This window comes from Balaenoptera acutorostrata, chromosome 10 (genome assembly GCF_949987535.1).
Source record: "Balaenoptera acutorostrata chromosome 10, mBalAcu1.1, whole genome shotgun sequence".
Lineage (NCBI taxonomy): Eukaryota > Metazoa > Chordata > Mammalia > Artiodactyla > Balaenopteridae > Balaenoptera > Balaenoptera acutorostrata.
Window position 1 is genome coordinate 1434665 of NC_080073.1, and position 18866 is coordinate 1453530.

Below are 18866 nucleotides of genomic sequence, written 5' to 3' on the forward strand. Positions count from 1 at the left end.
TGACGCGGGCCCTGGACGGATCCTGGGACAGAGAGAGGACAGCAGATCACTGAGAAAACGTGCACAAAGCACAAGGACGTGTGCTGTGGGCTCATCGCACATGACAAACATGCCACGTGGCTGTAAGATGTTGACAGAGAGGGACCCCTGCACCATCCTCACAGCAATTCTGTACATCTCCAGCTGCTCTAAAACACAAAGTTTACTTTTTAAAAAATTAAAAGAAGAGTGAGACAGATATCATCAAAATAACCTATCAGGGTTTATTAGAAAACACACCAGATAAGGCAGGGTTTCTTCAAAGCAACCACGGGATGAGTCACAATAACTTAAAAAGAAACTCTTCCACACTAACTGACAGTGCTGCCACCCACCGAGTCGGGACAGCCCAACCTGGGGGTAAGCCTCCTACCCGCAGGCCAGACCGGGACCGGGCCTACCCGGAGTCTCCTCGCAGAAGACCTCGGCCGTCTCACTTCATGTACTTGTCCTGCTGGTCAGCCAGGATTTTGGCTGAGGACTTGGCGTCGTAGAAGAGCTCACTGATCTCTTCGACGTGCTCCTTTTCAATGCCGTCCTTCCCGTTGATCTTGGCCAGCAGGTTGGCCGGGGTCAGCAGCTGCACCGCGTACCTAGAGCGGCCGGGGCCAAGGCAGGTGTGAAGCAGGGCCACGGATGGGAGCCCCTCCCCAAGCCAGCAGGCGCACTGAGGGAGCTGCAGAAGCTTGTGCCAGCTGCTGCAGACAGCAGACAAAGGGAGAGCTGCCACTTTTCAGAGACCTGGAGTCACAACCCCACCAGAGAGGGGCCAGAAGTCACCGCCCTGACGTATAAGCCCTACTCCCCGAATCCGTCACTGCCTAAAGGTCCTCCCCTCCAGCAGGAGGCCCTCCACTGCTACTGGGAAGGGACCACAAGCTTGGATGTCTACAGCGGCAAGCAGGCAATGCCAGGGTCCAGATCGGGACAGGGAACATGGTGGAGAAATGAACACACAGCCCCATGAAAGCAAAGGCCCCATCCAAAGGCAAAAAGTCCAGGAGTTTCTAAAAGCACCACTCCACCCAAACAAAACAGCCTGCGTTCTGCTGCAACCTGAGGGGCGAGGAACTGACTCAAAGGGAAACAGGGCCAGGCCGAGCCCTGTGAAGTCATGACTCATAAGCAGTCAGGACACTGAGAAGGGTCACGCTCCGCAGCAACTGGCTTCCGGCCGCTGGTGAGCAGTCAGGAGAGTCACCACTGCCTGTGCGCCTCCCCGCCCAGCAGACACTGGAGCACAGGGCCGGAGCGGAGGGGCCGCCTGCCCTGCACCCGGTCTCCGGTTCCGTCCACCTCCTCCACGCAGGGGGCCGCCAGGCAGAGCACACTCTCCACCAGCAGGACCGTCTGCTACAGGACGAGGGGACTTAACGTGTCGCTCAGCTTTCTCAACACCACCATCTAGCTGTGCTGCACCTGCCGCAGGATGAGACCCACCACCCGGGAAGAGCAGGCACGGTCCTGCGCCCTGGGAAGGCACTGGCGGGGTCCGGGCACGGCCGGCTCACCTCAGAGTGGTCTTGGTACCGATCTCCCCCAGGTGGTTCAGCGCCTCCTCACTGATGTTGATTCCCTCTGTCTGGGCTCGGATTTTAATGATCTTTTGGAGGAGAAACACTGTGATCAACAGGGACCGACCTCAAGTGTTCTCGTCCCACCTCCTAACAGCACAGACGCCCCAAGCGGGGCCGGTGGGGCAGGGCCGACCCCGCGGGCGCCGCTGTCCTCGCACAAGTCGGGGGCACAGCCCCGCGCCAACTGGAAGGCAGCTGGTACCCCGAGGTGTGCACCAGGGCGGCAATGCCCCTGCGCCCACCCTGCCTGCCCCGGCTCCCTCAGAGGCAGCTAACCTCCCCGGCAGGGGCACCGCCACCTCTAAGCACTCAGGCAAGAAGAGACACTTCTTATTTGCTTGACAAATGCAATGGTTAAATAAATTTTAAAAGTTACTTTTAAACATTTACCAGCTCTCATAACATCACCGGGAGATATCTCATCTGTCAAGAAGAGGCTGACGCTTGTGCAGGTTGAGATCCTGGTAAAGTTGGAGGGGAAGCAGGCTGGCGTGGGGACACGGTAACACAAGTGGCACCAGGATCCTGCAGGCGCACCAGCACTGAGTGATAAGGGGCAGCGGGATAATGATGTTGTGTGTTGTGGAGCTGAGATAACTCGAGGACTTCGAGCCTCATATAATACAGGAATTTTTCACTTTGGCAGCTTCGTAAACAAGTTATCAAGAAGCCTCTGTTTAAATTAAAGCCATAAAAACACACCCGGGATACAGGCGTGGAAGTGGGAAAGACTGAGCCCCCAGCTAAAGCCTCACGAGGGGAGAGGGACCAGAGGTTTGGGAGGTGGACACTTCAAACGGGCGCTCGGCTCTCAGGCAGAGACCCCGAGGGCAGGAGCTGCAGGGGTACAGAGGTTAGCGTCTGGTGACCCTGGTTAAGGGGACCCAGCGTGGCAGCCGCTGTCAGTGGGAAGGGCCCGGCTCGGTAGGAACCAGGTCCCACAGATGTCAGCAGTGAGCGGACGGGGGGCCGAGGTGGACGGGCCAGCACGTGCCAGGCGAGGCAGCCCCGCTGCTGCAACCAGCGCCGCCAGGGCTGAGGCCCAGGTGCTGGCAGGAAAGGCTTTCATTTTGTCAAGAGAGACTCGGAACTCAGATTTTTGTATGAAATGTCCTGACCGCTGAATGTTGTCAACTTATTTAAACATTTCACAAACAACTGCACTCACTGGCCAAATCTGTTCAGCCAGTCGGCTGCCAGTTGTGACCTCTGTCAAAAGAATCTTAGTCTGTGCGTGAGGGGTCCACTGCCTGGGGTCCAAAGTGAAATGCAGCTGAGCAGAGAAGTTCCTGGACGGGCACAGGGACGGCGCGGAAAGGAGAAAGCTGAAGGCTCCAGCCACGGACTCCCCTCCGGCCACAGCTGTCAGAGCGGGGCAGCTCTGTGCTCCCAAATACAAAGAGCTTCTCACCGACAGCTGGGATGGCCAAGGAGTCCCCTGGGGGCCTTTGGAAACTCCAGGGAGATGCAAACATTGGGTCCTGGAACCGGGTCTGGGGGAGAGCACCAGCCCGGAGCGTCCGGCCTTCGGCGAGCCACACCGACCCTGGAGGGCTGTCAGGGAGGCTCTGCTCTCATTCTCTCTAGAGCTGGTCAGAGCAATCCCAGGAGCTCCTGTTTCAGACCGCTCGGAAACGGACAGTTCATAAATTAGATCTTTAATCGTTTAATAACCTGCAGGGATAGTTTATGAGGGTGTCGGTGCTGACGGCAGAGTACACAAGTTACATTTACTTTGTTTTTTAAAAAACTCACCCCGGGCTCCAGTAAAAATGCTGAGGTTGTCCCCTGAACAGCACGAACAAAGCCGTGCTCGTCTGGCAGCTGGTCTATCCTCCGCTAACCCGAGAGAAAGCCCGAGAAGAGACCCCCCGGCCGAGCCTCCAGACTCTGGGGCACCGCACACGTGCCAGGGAGCTGGGACAGCGTGCTCCGGCTTTGTGAACAGCAGTCGTGACGGCCGCAAACCCCTGAGTTGCCGTCACTGTCTCCCTCGGTCCCCACGACAGCCTTGAGACGAGGGAGCACGTCTCCCGGTGCGCAGAGGCCACGAAGCACCGTGGGTTGCAGGCCGGGCTTGGGTCCCACAGTCGGGGCAGGGAAGGGGGCAGTTTCTCCCCCGCTTTGGCTTCTGCTCCTCATCAGTGAAAGCCTTGGCTTCAACCTAGCATTCATCCAAGAGCAAGAGACCATCATCCGGTGACAAGGCCCCAGCCATGCACGCCATCTCCTAAATAACGCACCCAGCTGCTTGCGTGAACTAGAACCGCATGGGTGTCCTGTCTGTGCTGGCTATGCAGGGAGATCCCTGGCTCCACACACCACCAGCGCTCCTGGTGCTGGTCAACAAGAAATGCCAGCAGGGCCAGGCCAGACGGGCCGCAGGCAGGCAGGGGACCTGCTGGGGAGTGTCCAGGAGCGGCCCTCTGAGCTCCAAGGAGAGCCTTGCTGACCAACTACCACAGGGACTCCACTCCCAGGTGAGATATTTCTAGCGGGGAGGAGGCTGGTGGCAAAGCGATCAAAAACACCAGCTTCAGGATCAGACAGCCTGGATTCCAGTTATAAGCCCTGCCACCGCCTAGACACTGACGAGCTACGTGAGCTTGGGCAGGTTAAACAGCCTAAGTCTCAGTGTCCTCCTCTCTAAGAATGCCAATGAAAATAGTTCTCCCTACCTCGAGGTGACGGGGGATCAAATGGCCCAGTACAACGTCTAACAAAGACTGCCTGTGCTCTGGCGAGGAGAGGGTCCGGCAGAGCTCACCGAGAGGGCAGTGCAGCCCTGGGCCACTCCACGGCCCCAGCGGTGGCCACATGCTGACCCCACAGTGAGAGACCTATGCCTCAGCAAGACCGTCTGGGGCAAGGGTGGGCAGAGCAGATGGTGGGCTCTGCAGGGCACAGCCTGACTTTGTGTCCTGGACGCGCCACTGACTCAGCCGTCAAAGGCGGGAAACGACTGCCCGGAAGCACCAGAAAGGGGACTGGGGCTTCCAAGGGTGCCAAGGCACTGTGGGACACACATGGCGCTGACGAGGCCAATCCCGTGCATCCCGCCGCCCCCGGCTCCCAAGCCTGAGCCAGATTCAGCTCACGCAGGGCTGAGCACACGCTATGTGGGGCACTGAGCTAAACGCTCCCCTGTGCACCGTCACGCCTCTTCCTGTGAGCTTAGGTTCGTGCCCTCCATTCCACACGCCCTCTACACTTGTGATGCTGTTTCACTACCATCTCCACGGCCTCGGCAGCAGCCCGGGCAGAGCCTCTGCTGGGACTTGGGTTCTGCGCCTGCCGGAGGTGCCTGTGTGGGTCCTGGTGGGCCAGCGCCTGGGCTGGAGCCTCTCACTACATGATGTTCTGCTGCCTCTTTCCTAGAGCTGGTGGCCTCCCTAATGGCTGTCACCAAGTCGATTTTCTCACTGTCCCTTTCCTAAGTTTACAGGAAGGGATGGAGTAGAAGAGAGAACAGCCAAGACCACAGGCAGCTGAGGTTTTGTGACACTTCAGGCCACGTCCAGTTGGCTCACACACCGTTCAGGTGGGGGGCCTTCTCGCTAGGCATCAGGGACACTGGGAGCGAACGAGGGGAGAAGGGGGGCGGTGCTCACCTGCTTCATCTCCTGCGGGGTGTACAGCATGGTCCGGATGATCATCACTCGGTCCAGAAGGTCGAGAGGGATGCCGTGAGGAGAGGTGATGTCCTCCGTGCCCCTGCAAGGCCCAGAAGTGCCACATCACTCAGGCCTCTCTGAGACCAGAAACTGGACCGTGGAAACATGGCTGAGGCCCTCATGATGACAGGGCAGCTAGTTCTCGTCCTGAGAGTCAGAGGGAGGACCGCAGAGGACACAGACTACTAACTCAGGTGGTGTCAGAAACAACGTCATTATTTTAGCAAATATCAACACCACAGGAAATTTGGGGAGGAGAAAAAAAGCCACCTAAAATCACATTAAAAATATTCATATAGGGCTTCCCTGGTGGCGCAGTGGTTGAGAGTCTGCCTGCTAATGCAGGGGACACGGGTTCGAGCCCTGGTCTGGGAAGATCCCACATGCCACGGAGCAGCTGGGCCCGTGAGCCACAATTGCTGAGCCTGCGCGTCTGGAGCCTGTGCCCCGCGATGGGAGGGGCCGCGATAGAGAAAGGCCCGCGCACCGCGATGAAGAGCGGTCCCCGCACCGCGATGAAGAGTGGCCCCCGCTTGCCGCAACTGGAGAAAGCCCTCGCACGAACCGAAGACCCAACACAGCCAAAAATAAATAAATAAATAAATAAATAAATAAGAAAATCCTTTAAAAAAAAAAAAAAAAATATTCATATAGGTATTTGCCAAATTTTCATAAGTTACACTAAGTATGTAGATTTTTTTTCTTTTTTGCTTTTGTCCACGTTGCTTCAGTCTTAATAGACCATCAAGTGTTTTACTTAACCCAAACTGTTGGGCATTTAGGTAGTTTCCAGTTGTTGCTATCCTTATTCATGGTGTTTTGATAAATAATTGTATGCATACAGCCATGAACATTTCCTCAGCAACTCTCACAGAACATGACACAACCGTGAATATCTCCTTAATCAAAACGAACAAATATCCTAATTTACGCAGCTACATGAGCGATCTGATCCCATTGCACTGTAGCCAGTACTGAGTATTCTAATTCTTAAATAGTTTGCTGGGACTTCCTGGTGGCGCAGTGGTTAAGAATCTGCCTGCCAATGCAGGGGACACGGGTTCGAGCCCTGGTCCGGGAAGATCCCACATGCCGTGGAGCAACTAAGCCCGTGTGCCACAACTACTGAGCCTGTGCTCTAGAGCCCTCGAGCCACAACAACTGAGCCCACATGCTGCAACTACTGAAGCCGCACACCTCGAGCCCATGCTCCGCAACAAGAGAAGCCACTGCAATGAGAAGCCTAAGCACCGCAAGGAAGAGCAGCCCCCGCTCACCGCAACTAGAGAAAGCCTGCGCGCAGCAACAAAGACCTAACGCAGCAAAAAAAAAAAAAAGTTTGTGGGCTTCCCTGGTGGCGCAGTGGTTAAGAATCCGCCTGCCGGGCCTTCCTTGGTGGCGCAGTGGTTGAGAATCCGCCTGCCAATGCAGGCAACGCAGGTTCGAGCCCTGGTCTGGGAGGATCCCACATGCCGCGGAGCAACTAAGCCCGTGAGCCACAATTGCTGAGCCTGCGCGTCTGGAGCCTGTGCTCCGCAGCGGGAGAGGCTGCGACGGTGAGAGGCCCGCGCACCGCGATGAAGAGTGGCGATGAAGAGTGGCCACCACTTGCCGCAACTGGAGAAAGCCCTCGCACAGAAACGAAGACCCAACACAGCCAAAAATAAATAAATAAATAAATAAAAATTAAAAAAAAAAAAAAAAAAAGAATCCGCCTGCCAATGCAGGGGACACAGGTTCGAGCCCTGGTCCGGGAAGATCCCACATGCTGCATAGCAACTAAGCCCGTGTGCCACAACTACTGAGCTTGCACTCTAGAGCCTGACAGCCACAACTACCGAGCCCGCATGCCACAACTACTGAAGCCCGCACACCTAGAGCCCGTGCTCCGCAACAAAGAGAAGCCACCGCCATGAGAAGCCCGCACACTGCAACAAAGAGTAAACCCCGCTCTCCACAACTAGAGAAAAGCCCGCGCGCAGCAACAAAGACCCAACACGGCCAAAAATAAAAACAAATAAATAAAAAAATTTATTAAAAAAAAAGTTCGCTGCTTAAAGGTGTAGAAAAAGGAAGGGTATAACACATCGTCTGAATTTGCATTTCCTTGATTACTAATGAATCATTTGAATGCTTTCCCTGTTACTTCATTTCGTTCTGGGAACTGTCCCGTCACGTCCTTTGCCTGTCGTTCTCTTGAATCCTTAGCCAGACCAGAGGAGAGCGGCCCGGGAGAAGAACCCCGCCAACCCACCAGGCCGCAGGGCGGCAGCTCCTGATGCGATGAGGGCCAGGCCAGCCTGGAGGCACGTGGGCCTAGAAGCCCAGTGAGCTAAGCCGGGCCTGCCTCCGCCTTCAGGAGCCCGTCAGCACCGAGGCTGGCCTCCCCAGCGAGACCAGCCTGCAGTCTACGGTCAAAGAACAAGGGCAGGTCATTTGCAGTTAACCTTCAGTAAGTTTCAAAAAATAAGTAAACGTTCTAGAAATATAACTTCAGTAAAAGAAAATCTATCTGTTGAAACTCTATCTGGTCAGTTGAACTGTAAGTGTACATTTATTATTGCAAGAATAAAATGTCCTGACACATGCTACAACAGGATGAACCTTGAAAATGTTACGCTAAGTGGAAGAAGTCAGTCACAGAAGGGCAAACACTGTATGATTCCACCCATAGAAAATATGCAGAAAAGGCAAATTCGCAGAAGCAGAGTACATCTGAGATTACCAAGGGCTGGGGGAAGGGATATGGAACTTACTGGTTAATGGGGACAGAGTTTCTGTTTGAGGTGATGGAAAAGTTCTGGAGATGGATGGTGGTGATGGCTGTACAACATTGTGAAGGTAATTAGTGCCACTGAACCGTACACATAAAAATAATTAAAATGGCAAACTCTATGTTATATACATTTTACCAAAATGAAAAAATTGAAAAAAAAAATAAAATGCTTCATTAATAATTGTTAAATCTAATATTTAAAAATAATTAAGACCTTTCCAAACAAAAAAGGAAAATAGACTAGTAGCAAATATAAAATATTAAGATACCATTAGAGAAAACAAATCTTTTCCATCAACAAATATTTCTAAAACTAATAACGAAGAATTATTAAGATGAAATTCTATCATGATTCAAATTTTAGTATATTTGGTATACCTGTAATCTTCATATTAAACAAAATAACCTTTAAAAACTACATTTAATTTTTAGTTATTTACTTCTATTTAAATCATATGTCTCTCCTTGTTTTAGGTCCTATTTAGGAATTCTCTTGGGAAATGTTTAAAAGACCTCAACTTACCATCTTAAAATATCCCCAACTCTCTAACACTCACGATAAATTAACTTCAATTCAGACATAATAAATATAAAAAGTCTAAAGAAGAAAAGATTAGAGGAAAAAACACAAAAGAACAGAATTTATAAGAAAATGTTAAAATTTTTTCTTATAGCATTGAGTCCATAAAAGTAAAAATTTAAACAAAAAAACTCTGCTTAAAGACTGCTAAGCATTTTTCAGGAATTAAAGACCACAGACTTTGGAAATTTGTCCAAGCTATGAACCTTAGGTACACAGTTCCTTTCAGACAACATATTAGTGAAAAATGGTTTCTGGAACTCACATCCCTCTGGACGGGGTTGGGGTCAAGTTTCCCAGGCCCCACTGGGCGAGTTGAGATCAAAGCTACCTTTCTATGCACTTTTTTTTTTTCCCTAGATGGGACGAGACTAAGAGAAGGACTCTGATCCTAAGAGCTCTTGGTCCTGCCCTAAGCCGCCTGGCTCTGCCAGCCTGGATCTGCTGGGCCTGAGAGGGAGGGGCGTCTATCAGCAGAACTCCCTCGGTAGGGGGCGCCATCCGTCCAGGCTGAGCCCTTCCACCAGCTGTCAGACTGAAGCCAGGCAGGCCTGACCAAAGCAAAGTCCACAAAACTGACAGGGCCTGTGCGGCAGGGACACCAGGCTCACCAGGCCATGTGTCCAGTTTCCAGATGCTGCCCAGGTAGCCAGGCTCCAGCTGGCTGAACCTGGTACAAGCTGCCTGCCCTTTAAGACTGCAGAAGACACCTGTGATGATGACAGGCGGTGGTCCTGTCAAGACAGCACTACAGGGATTCAAAGAGGGGACGGAAGATGCTGCCGCCACAGGCACTTGCATCATCGTGCACACAAATCCTCTTTTTTTTTTTTTTAAATTTATTTAATTTATTTATTTTTTGGCTGTGTTGGGTCTTCGTTGCTGCGTGCGAGCTTTCTGTAGTTGCAGTGAGTGGGGGCTACTCTTCGTTGCGGTGCGCAGGCTTCTCGTTGCGGTGGCTTCTCTTGTTGCAGAGCACGGGCTCTAGGCGTGCGGGCTTCAGTAGTTGTGGCACTCAGGCTCAGTAATTGTGGCTCGCGGGCTCTAGAGCACAGGCTCAGTAGTTGTGACGCACGGGCTTAGTTGCTCCACGGCATGTGGGATCTTCCCGGACCAGGGCTCGAACCCGTGTCCCCTGCATTGGCAGGCGGATTCTTAACCACTGCGCCATCAGGGAAGTCCACAAATCCTCTTTCTGAGCGAGAGTGATCACCTGAACAGGGGGCCTGCCCCACAGCCAGCAGCATGGCTTCTGTATAAGCTCAGCGGAGACAAAGCTCCTCCGAGGCAGGTCTAGGTGAACCAGCAGTCCAGGCTCCCCACTAGCTTTGGCTCCAGCTCTGTGCTGAGACCCTCACGGCCTTGCGGTCTCTTTCCAGATTCCTGCACCCCGCTGCTGCCAGGAGCACGTGGCCTTCGCGGCTCTGCTGCCCTCGCTACTGTGCTGCAGGCTTAAAGAGGGCTCTGTGCCACCCCCCCCCCCCATGCCCTAGCACTGCTGGGACCAGGCCCCAACACTCAAGGGAGTGCAGAAAACCAGTGAGCCAACTACTGGGCACACTGGTGCTTAGGTCGAGAGCTGAAAAGAGGGCGAGTCCTCTGGGATCCCTTCTTGAAGGTGGGCCTAAGGGGGTTGGTGGGGGGAGGTGCCAGCGTGGCTCCAAGAATGTCTGGGCCAGAAAGAAACGACTGGTTTCACTGTCAGAGGCCTGGGTTCTCATCCTATCTTTGTGACCAGGGGCACACCACGTTGTCATTCTGTTTCCTCTCTGAAAAGTGAAGCCAAGACACACACCTCCTGGAGCTCGGAGGAGGTCGGAAGTTAACACAGGCCATGTCGCCACAGGCTGGCCCACCTCACCTTACCTTTGCCCACTCCAACCGGATGACCAAGACACACCCCAGTGGAACCCCAGTCACCACGAGGAGGCCCTCGTATGCAGAAACAGGGTGGCTGCTGCACTGGTGACCGTGACGGAGTGAGGTCAAGCCCCTCTGCTTCCCTCGAAGTGAACACGACCACCCCTCACCCTCATCCTGACTCACGACGCCATGGGATGAAAGTGATCCTGGAGGAACAAATGAGCCCGGGCAGAAGGTGGAAAAGCCTCATGGTACCTGATGACACAGTTGCCTCGGTTGGACGCAAAGATGACGATGGGGGCGATGGAAGACTCCAGCGCCCGGTGCAGGTAGGTGAAGCACTCGATATCCAGCATGTGGACCTCATCAACGAACAGCACGCCCGGAACCAGCTCCGCCACGCCCTGGTCGATGTACTTGTTCACCACCTTGTTAATCTCCCCTCGGAGTTTATCTAGGAGTCGGCAAGGATGGACAGGCAGGGTCAATGCCAGGTGCAGGAGGCTGTCGCCTTTCTCTTCTCTTCCACCCGCACTCAATCCAAGCCCAGGTTCAGGGCCGGGTTTGACTGCTAGCTGTGTGACCCCACAAGCAGGCGACGGCCCCACTCCAGGCTTCAGTTTCATCTGAAAATAGGGATAACTTTACCCAAAAGTCACAAAATTGGCTGCCGCCCCTGAAGTTGTGTTTTGTTAAGTTTGTAAATGGCTCTTCCAACATTCTGCACGTCGGTCACACTCCCCACCAGGCCTTATTACTCACACCCCCAACCCAGGAAGAAGGGAGTTTTCATATGCAAATTTCCCTGTGCAGCACTCGGTGAATGACCCTTTCTCTTGGCCCTGTGTGACAACACTTCGTTAATTAACTTTCAATCAAGTGCCTGGAGGAAGGAAGAGGGTGCGTGCAGAATCCTCTCCGGAGGGAAACCTGTGAGGAATGACAGGTTCTGAGGAAAGGCACCATCTCAGAGCTCTGAGAGGGACAGAGCCTCTCAAAAGCTGAATAACCGTCCAAGGTCACAGTTCTCATTGTCCAAACCAGCGCCTGTACTATCAGCAGGAGGGAGCAGCCCACAAAGCCAGCACCTTCCACCACAGCCATGAAGCGGGGATGGTCAAAGCTGAGTTAAGATAAGGACGCTGCTCTAGGCGAGTCTAATAGAAAGGGCTCAGATCATGCCACTGGCTGAAACTTTAAAGAAAACAGAGCTTTAGTGTTTAACATTTTCAGGTGACAAAGCTATAGGTGGTGATTAGAAAAAAGAGGGGCGTACCAGCTAGCAAGGGGGGCAGGTAAACTACAGCCCACGAGGGGCAACCACACTCCCGCCTCGCCTGGGGACTCCACGCGCCGCAGAAGCGACATGGCCCCTGACAGCCTCCGTCTCTGGGATGGGTGCAAGGACCCCGAGGACAGCCACACACTGTCGGGGTGGAGGAGGAGCGCGCCTCCCGACGCACTCGCCGGGCTGGGGACCGGGTCATCAGACCCCAGGCCCCAGCTCTGCTGCTTCTCTCACCTGTGATCTCCGTCTTCTTTGGCTTCATGAGCTGGCCCATCATGGACAGGATGTCTTGTCCCCCCTGCACAGAAGGAGACTCAGGAGTCAGTCCCGCTTCCTCAGGCAGCTGCAAATGCCTCGTCGCCACCCCCCGACCCCAGTGCCCCTCGTCAACTGCCCCACGTCAGCTCGTCAGCTCGTCAACTCGACGGGGATCCTGAGATGTGGAGACCCTGGGCACCTGCACTGAAAGCCTGGGGAGCTTCTCAGCACAGAGGAGTTTTTAAGAGGTTCCCCCGACCTGCCAGAATCAAACAAAATGCCTTTGTGGGAAGAACAAGCTCTGTGGGGCCTGCCCCCGCTCCCACCCCAGCCGTGCCTCGTCCCAATCCCGAACGCCTTCATCCCACAGGACTGCCAGCCCTTCCCTGGGCATCCAGCTCTTTTGGACTCACTTCAAGCCCACCTGCCAGGAACCACATTCTGTTTCCCGGGAAGCCCCCCTGTGGGGCGTCTGACCCCAACACTGTCCTGCTGCTCCAGCCCCCTGGGGACAGACGCACGGACTCGTGTCCCCCGCCTCCTCTCACCAGGCCCGGCTGCCAGACTTGCTCGGAGCCCAGGGCCCGTCCCTGCAGCAGGCCGACCCCTCGCAGGCTCCCCAGCTGCCGCACCCACCTGCCAGCCCCTCACAGTGCAGGCAGCAAGCAGTCAACGTTCCGTGGTCGCCTGCTGTTTCCAGGCCCTGGGGCACAGGCGCTCCCTGAATGTTCGACAGTGAAAGGGAGCTAATGCTTCCCGAATGCTTGCCGGGCCAGGTAGGAAGTATCACGCCCTTTTCACGGAGGAGCACACTCAAAATCAGAGAGCCCTAAACCACAAACGCCTGAAGGCCCGAAGCGACTGTCGGCCGAGCCCACAGTGCTGCAGCCACTCAATCCCGGACCCCACTTAGGCGAGGCTCGTCAGGCGAGCGGCTCCCAGCAGGCTGGTCTGGGGACCGCCGTGCCGCAAACTGCGGGGAGACTCTGCAGCAGTCTCTCGGCCAAGGCTCCAAGGGACAACACCCATGGATCACACTTCAGGTTAGAAAGCCTATTCCCTTGTTCGTGAAGAGGTGGCCTCTTTCAGGACGAAGAGGAAGCCAAACCCAAAGGCCACCAGCAGGGAAGAGCCGGGTTCTCTGCACTGCACATCTCCCAGAGATGGCATAAAGTCATCCTGTGCTTTCCCCGCACTTTATTAGTCAGGACACAGGCATCCGTCTTCTACTCGCATGAGGAGCAGGGACGGTTCCAGCTCAAAGCTACGAAACTGGGGGTTCTGCTAAGCCAGGGGGAAGACACAGCTCTGTCAGGCTCCCTAAAATCCTGCAAAGGGCTCAAAGAACACTCCTGCCCTCTGCCATTCACACCCAGAGCAGCCCAGGCCCGAGCCCCGTGCTGGAGAGAAGCCAGGGAGAAGCTGGCCAGCTCGGGGGCCGGAGGCTGGGCTGGGAGAAGGAACAATGCGCAGGAAACCATCTGTGACGAGAGCGTTTGAACTGCAACAAAGGAGCCCCTCGCAGCTCTTGTCCACGTTAATTGCTGAACATTACAGACAGAAAAGGGCTGCCCGCCCTCAGCAGCGGCAGCAAGACCGGCAGTTCATCCCGGAGCCTGCAGCACACAAAAGGCTCCCGCGCCAGCAGGGCCGCCAGCAGGGCCGGCTTCCCGGCGGTAGCTGCGGGCGGTACCTGGGGCCGTGCGTTGGCCACGTCCAAGTCATGCAAGGTCACATCCTGGATGATTTCCTTCTTCTTGTGCACGTCCCCCTTGGGCAACGGGACGTACTCTTCAGCTTCAAGGTCGAACTCGGTGGCGTAGGTATCACACCTGCCCTGCCTCTGCAGAGAGAGCGAAGCCTGAGTGCCTGGCGAGCTCCACTGCCAAGTCCCCAAGCGGCCCAGGGTGAGATAAAAGTCTCAGGCCCCACTGCGGCCTGACAGCCCCCTTGACAAACTGCAAACATGGCCTCTGCTTCCCTGCTGCCAAGAGAAGGAGCTATCTGCCCATCGCTGGGTTCCAAAACCCAGCTGAAAACACCCAATACTCTCTCCTAGAATCTTCCCCCTCTTTCTCTTAACTGTATGCAATTCCCGATAAAGGGCAAATCCAGTAGATTAACTGGAGACGGAGGGGCTGTTCAGACTCTTTTGTAGGTGGGTGATTTATTGTATGATATGAAGTATTATGCTCATCCATTCAACAGTGAGGAACTCTGTACAGGACACTGGAAATCAGATATAAAAAGAATGCCAACTAATGCAGCATTCCTTTCCACATGCATATATCTTGGGAAGAAAATACCAAAGAGATAAAAGGAAGATTAAATACCCTGCACATTTCAATTTGAAAATGACTACAGTTGTTTCGCTTCCTCACCATTCTCCCCCTCTAAGCAGGTTTTAGTATTTTTCTAATAGACTGTCTGTTTTAATCATGAGAAGGTTAAAGAATGCAGATAAAGGGAAAGCAAACTTGACTAAACATAAGGGGCAACTGCTGACCTTCCATCAGCATTGCAGCAGACACAGTGCCCCTCCCCGCACACCCCAGACCCCCTGAAGAAAGAAAGCCACTTCCCGGCCACCTGGGTCTCCTCGTGGCATTACCTTCACGGCCCCACTGTTGGCTTCGATGTAAATCACATCTCCAGCTTCTACTCGCTCTTTCTGCAAACTTTCAAAAATGCTGGGGTCCAGCTTAAAAAAAAAAAAAAAAAAAAAAGTGAACCAGAGAACTATAATCCACATTGTATTTATTTCTGATATACTGTAAGGTGGTTTCCTCTATGAGAGCTGAGGTGGCTAATGACCGTATGGAGGGAGAGAGAAAGGGGCGGGGGGGGGTGGAGGTAAGAGAGAGAGAGAGAGAGAGAGAGAGAGAGAGAGAGAGAGTGTGTGTGTGTGTATGCGTGAGACAGGCTTTGGGGTTTGAGTGTCCCAAAGAGAAGGCAGGAAGGAGAGGGGCACAAAGGGAGACCTAAGCTCCTTCTTCCTTTTACTCCAGAGGCTGCAAACTGGCAAATATGGCTCTGACCGCTTCCAGGTAGGGCCCATACTGTCCACAGGACCAGGGACCCTAACACCCCCTTTTGAGATTGCTTTCCCTGCTTCAATCCTTTGCCCTCCCCACGTCGGGCAGGGGTGGAGGTTTCTGCACCGGAAGCTCTGACAGAACCTGCTTACTCTCCATGGCTGCCCTTCTGCGGGCCTATGGTTTTAGACAAGGCTCTGTGAGCTTCAGTTTCCTCATCTATATAAGAGCACCCAGCTGTGATCACATCATAGATGTGTAAAATTCAAAGAAAACATAAAAGCAGGATCTTTCCCAAGCCAGTCGATTCAAATTCCAGTGTTTGCTCCCTTGGGCCCACCTGTTTACATCTCCAGGAAAGGAAAGTAGCACATTTTGGGAACTGTTGCCTTCCTCCAGATCATCCAGATTCAGGCCCCCCTAGGTGATCAATATTCTGGGACAGCATGTTTTGTACAGAGTCAGTATTTAGAAATGTTTCAGTTAAATTTCAAGGGGAGCTATTACTCTCAACTCTCAAACAAAATTAAAGAGTAAAAACTTACCAGGACTCAGTAGAAAGAGCAAGACATAAAAGAACACACACTGTATGATTCTATTTATATGAAATGTTCAGAAAAGGCAAATATATAGACAGATGGCTTCCCTGGTGGCGTAGTGGTTGAGAATCTGCCTGCCAATGCAGGGGACACAGGTTCAAACCCTGGTCCGGGAAGATCCCACATGCCGTGGAGCGACTAAGGCCGTGCACCACAACTACTGAGCCTGTGCGCCTAGAGCCCGTGATGCACAACAAGAGAAGCCACCACAGTGAGAAGCTCGCGCACCACAACGAAGAGTGGCCCCCGCTCGCCTCAACTAGGGAGAGACCGTGCGCAGCAATGAAGACCCAATGCAGCCAAAAATTTAAAAAAAAAAAAAAAATATATATATATATATATATATATAGACAGAAAGTAGATTAGTAGTTGCCAGGGCCTGGGGGTGGGAATGGGGAGTTGTTGCAAATAGGCATGAGGTTTCTTTTTGCAGTAATGAAAATGTTCTAAAATTGGATTGTGATGATAGCTGTACAACTCTGTAAACCGATTAAAATTCCTTGAGCTGTACACTGAAAATGGGTGAATTTTACTAAAAATGAGACCTCAATGAAGTTGTTACAAAGAGTAACCACAGAGGGAACCCAGGGCTCTACCTCCCCGGTGGGATGGGCCCGACGGCTCCTGGACCACTGCCATGAGCGTGAGGACGGGGGTGGCAGGCCCCTACCGCAGGGCTGGGATGAGGGAGGCTCTCCATAAAGATGGCGGTACCTCCGCCTTCACACTTAAATATTCACCGAGTATTTGAACTCCATCTATCCAAACAGCTTGTACATATGCTCAAAGAGGCTGGAACTACTCATTTTGGAAGCAAAACATTAACCCTTTTGTTATTTTCTTCAAGAAACTGTGCAAAACAGCTTTATGGGTAGCTAAAATTTAAACTGCATATCTTATTTTATATATCCTATATTGGATAGTACACCTTTTTTTTTTTTTTTCCTCCAGCATTTTTATATCGGTTAATTTCCCAAATGAAGTGACTGAAGATGTAATTACTGGAAAGGTGGTAGACCCTACTAAGAAATCTAATTACTACAGAATGGGAGCGATGAAGGTGGAGGGGTTTAAGAGAGATATTTGCAGAGGCAACCTCCTGAGATGGAAATGCTGTTAGGATAAAGAAAAATGGCCCTTTGAAGAAGTGACATTTTTATGATCTCCATAAAGCAGTGACCAAGAAACTACCTTACAGAATCAAAGAACAATAAAATCGCAGAGGAGAGCAAAGATGGGGAAATTATATGGTCAATCTACCGCACTTTACAGATAGGGAGGCCCAGAGAGCTCAGCTGACTTCTAAAGGTCACACAGCAAGTTGGAGGGCAGATAGCATAGTGGTTAGGACTCAGAGAGTCCACCCTGCCACTAACTAGCTGTGCGATCCTAGGATGACTGCTTAACCTCCTCATGAGCCTCGGTTCTTTTATCTGTAAAATGAGGGAAATTACACACATACACACACACACACACAGATTTGTTGATGCACTTGGCCCAGGGCCTGGCACATACAATAAGTGAGAGCTGTGAAGAAAAGGTTATTCATTGTTATTAATAAGGCAAAGCCACAATCATGCTGCCCCATCTCACAACAACACCAACAGCTACCACTTCTTAGGTAACTGGGTGCCACACCCAAAGCTACAACTTTTATCCTCACAGTAACTCTGTGAGATAGGCAATTATTATTCCCATGTAACAGATAAAGAAACTATCGCTCAGAGATGAAGTCACTGCAGAAGGCCACACTGCAGTGAGTGCAGAGACTCCAAACCCATGCTCCCCGCCAGGCGTCCCTTCTGTCGCCTCCTCAAGGCTTACAGGAGTGGGAGGACCACCCAGGGCCTTCCCCACTGCCACCACCACACTCTCTCCGGGACCCTGGCCTGAGCAGAACCGACCGCTGAAGCCACCACGGGCTAATAGGGCCCGACACACAGAAGGGCCTGCAGCCAGGACTCTGTGCTGGGCCCCGGGGGAGTCCGCTGTCATCACTCTTCAACTCCCACCAGATCCCTCAGCGCTGCTTCTCCTGCGAGCACGCGCACTGGAACTGAACAGCCGACGCCCAGGCCTGCGCCACACGGCCACTGCGTGGGACACAGAACAGTGCCACACGGCTCAGGCCCTGACATACACAACGCCCTCGGCATCAAGGAGAAAAGAAGAGGGCTGCCCTGGTGGCGCAGTGGTTAAGAATGCGCCTGCCAATGCAGGGGGCACGGGTTCGAGCCCTGGTCCGGGAAGATCCCACAGGCCGCGGAGCAACTGAGCCCGTGAGCCACAACTACTGAGCCCGCGCGCCTAGAGCCCGCGAGCCACAACTACTAAGCCTGCGCACCTAGGCCCGTGCTCCACAACAAGAGAAGCCACCACAATGAGAAGCCCGCGCACCGCAACGAAGAGTAGCCCCTGCTCGCCGCAACTAGAGAAAACCCGCGCGCAGCAACAAAGACCCAACAGAACCAAAAATAAATAAATGAATAAATAAATAAAAAGAAGAGAAGAAGAGCCACTTCTTTACTGAGTCCTCCGTGTGCCAGCCCTGCCCCACACGTGACTCCGTCGGCCCTGCGCACAGACAGGTCACGCCACGCGGGGCGACCCTGGGGCAGAGAGACAGCCCATGAGCAGGCACTCACTTTCAGCTGCTTGGTCCCCTTGGCTGTCTTGAGCCCTATGATCACGTGGCTGATGGTCTTGCCGTAGCCCCCCATGGGGTTCTCCGTCTCACACGGGGTGAGCTCCGTGACCTCGCCTTCGTATACCTCCTTGGTCTCCTTTATCCGCAGCCCTGGAAGAGACAGACAGCAGATGAACGAGCCCTGGTGAGAAGTGCGACTCCCTCTCATTCTTTTACCAGCCTTTTTAGCCATAAAACCTCCACGTTATAAGAACCAACAAGTCAGCCTCACCGTACGTAACCCCGGGTGGGGAGGCACTGCCCACACACACGCAGTGGAGGAGCTGCTCGGGACGCAGAGAACTGTTCTAGTTCACCCTCTCAAAGGGACCGTCTAGGTTCAGGTCTAGAAGTAGGCACCCAGGCCATCGTTCCTCAAAGCTGTTTCAGACATCCGCTACCCCTCCACGGGGCTGAAATTTAGCTTAAGCCTCTAATCCTGTCTCTGAACCCAAACCATCCTACTCCGCTAGAGCAGCAACCACATGAAG

At 53.3% G+C, this 18866-nt stretch overlaps 1 protein-coding gene across 3 annotated transcripts in view; it reads right to left on the reverse strand.

Moving 5' to 3' along the window:
- Positions 1–240: 240 nt before the first annotated feature.
- The window catches only part of RUVBL1 (RuvB like AAA ATPase 1), a 38827-nt gene continuing 20201 nt past the window's right edge, over positions 241–18866 (reverse strand). For all 3 annotated transcript variants that reach the window (XM_007179183.2, XM_007179181.3, XM_007179184.3), the window contains 8 exons: positions 18335–18486; positions 14667–14756; positions 13749–13898; positions 12032–12095; positions 10765–10963; positions 5228–5330; positions 1551–1642; positions 241–632 (listed from right to left, as the gene is read on the reverse strand). In XM_007179183.2, coding sequence (XP_007179245.1) covers positions 473–632; positions 1551–1642; positions 5228–5330; positions 10765–10963; positions 12032–12095; positions 13749–13898; positions 14667–14756; positions 18335–18486 — 1010 coding nt within the window. In that variant the 3' untranslated portion in view covers positions 241–472. The remainder of the gene's footprint in view (positions 633–1550; positions 1643–5227; positions 5331–10764; positions 10964–12031; positions 12096–13748; positions 13899–14666; positions 14757–18334; positions 18487–18866) is intronic.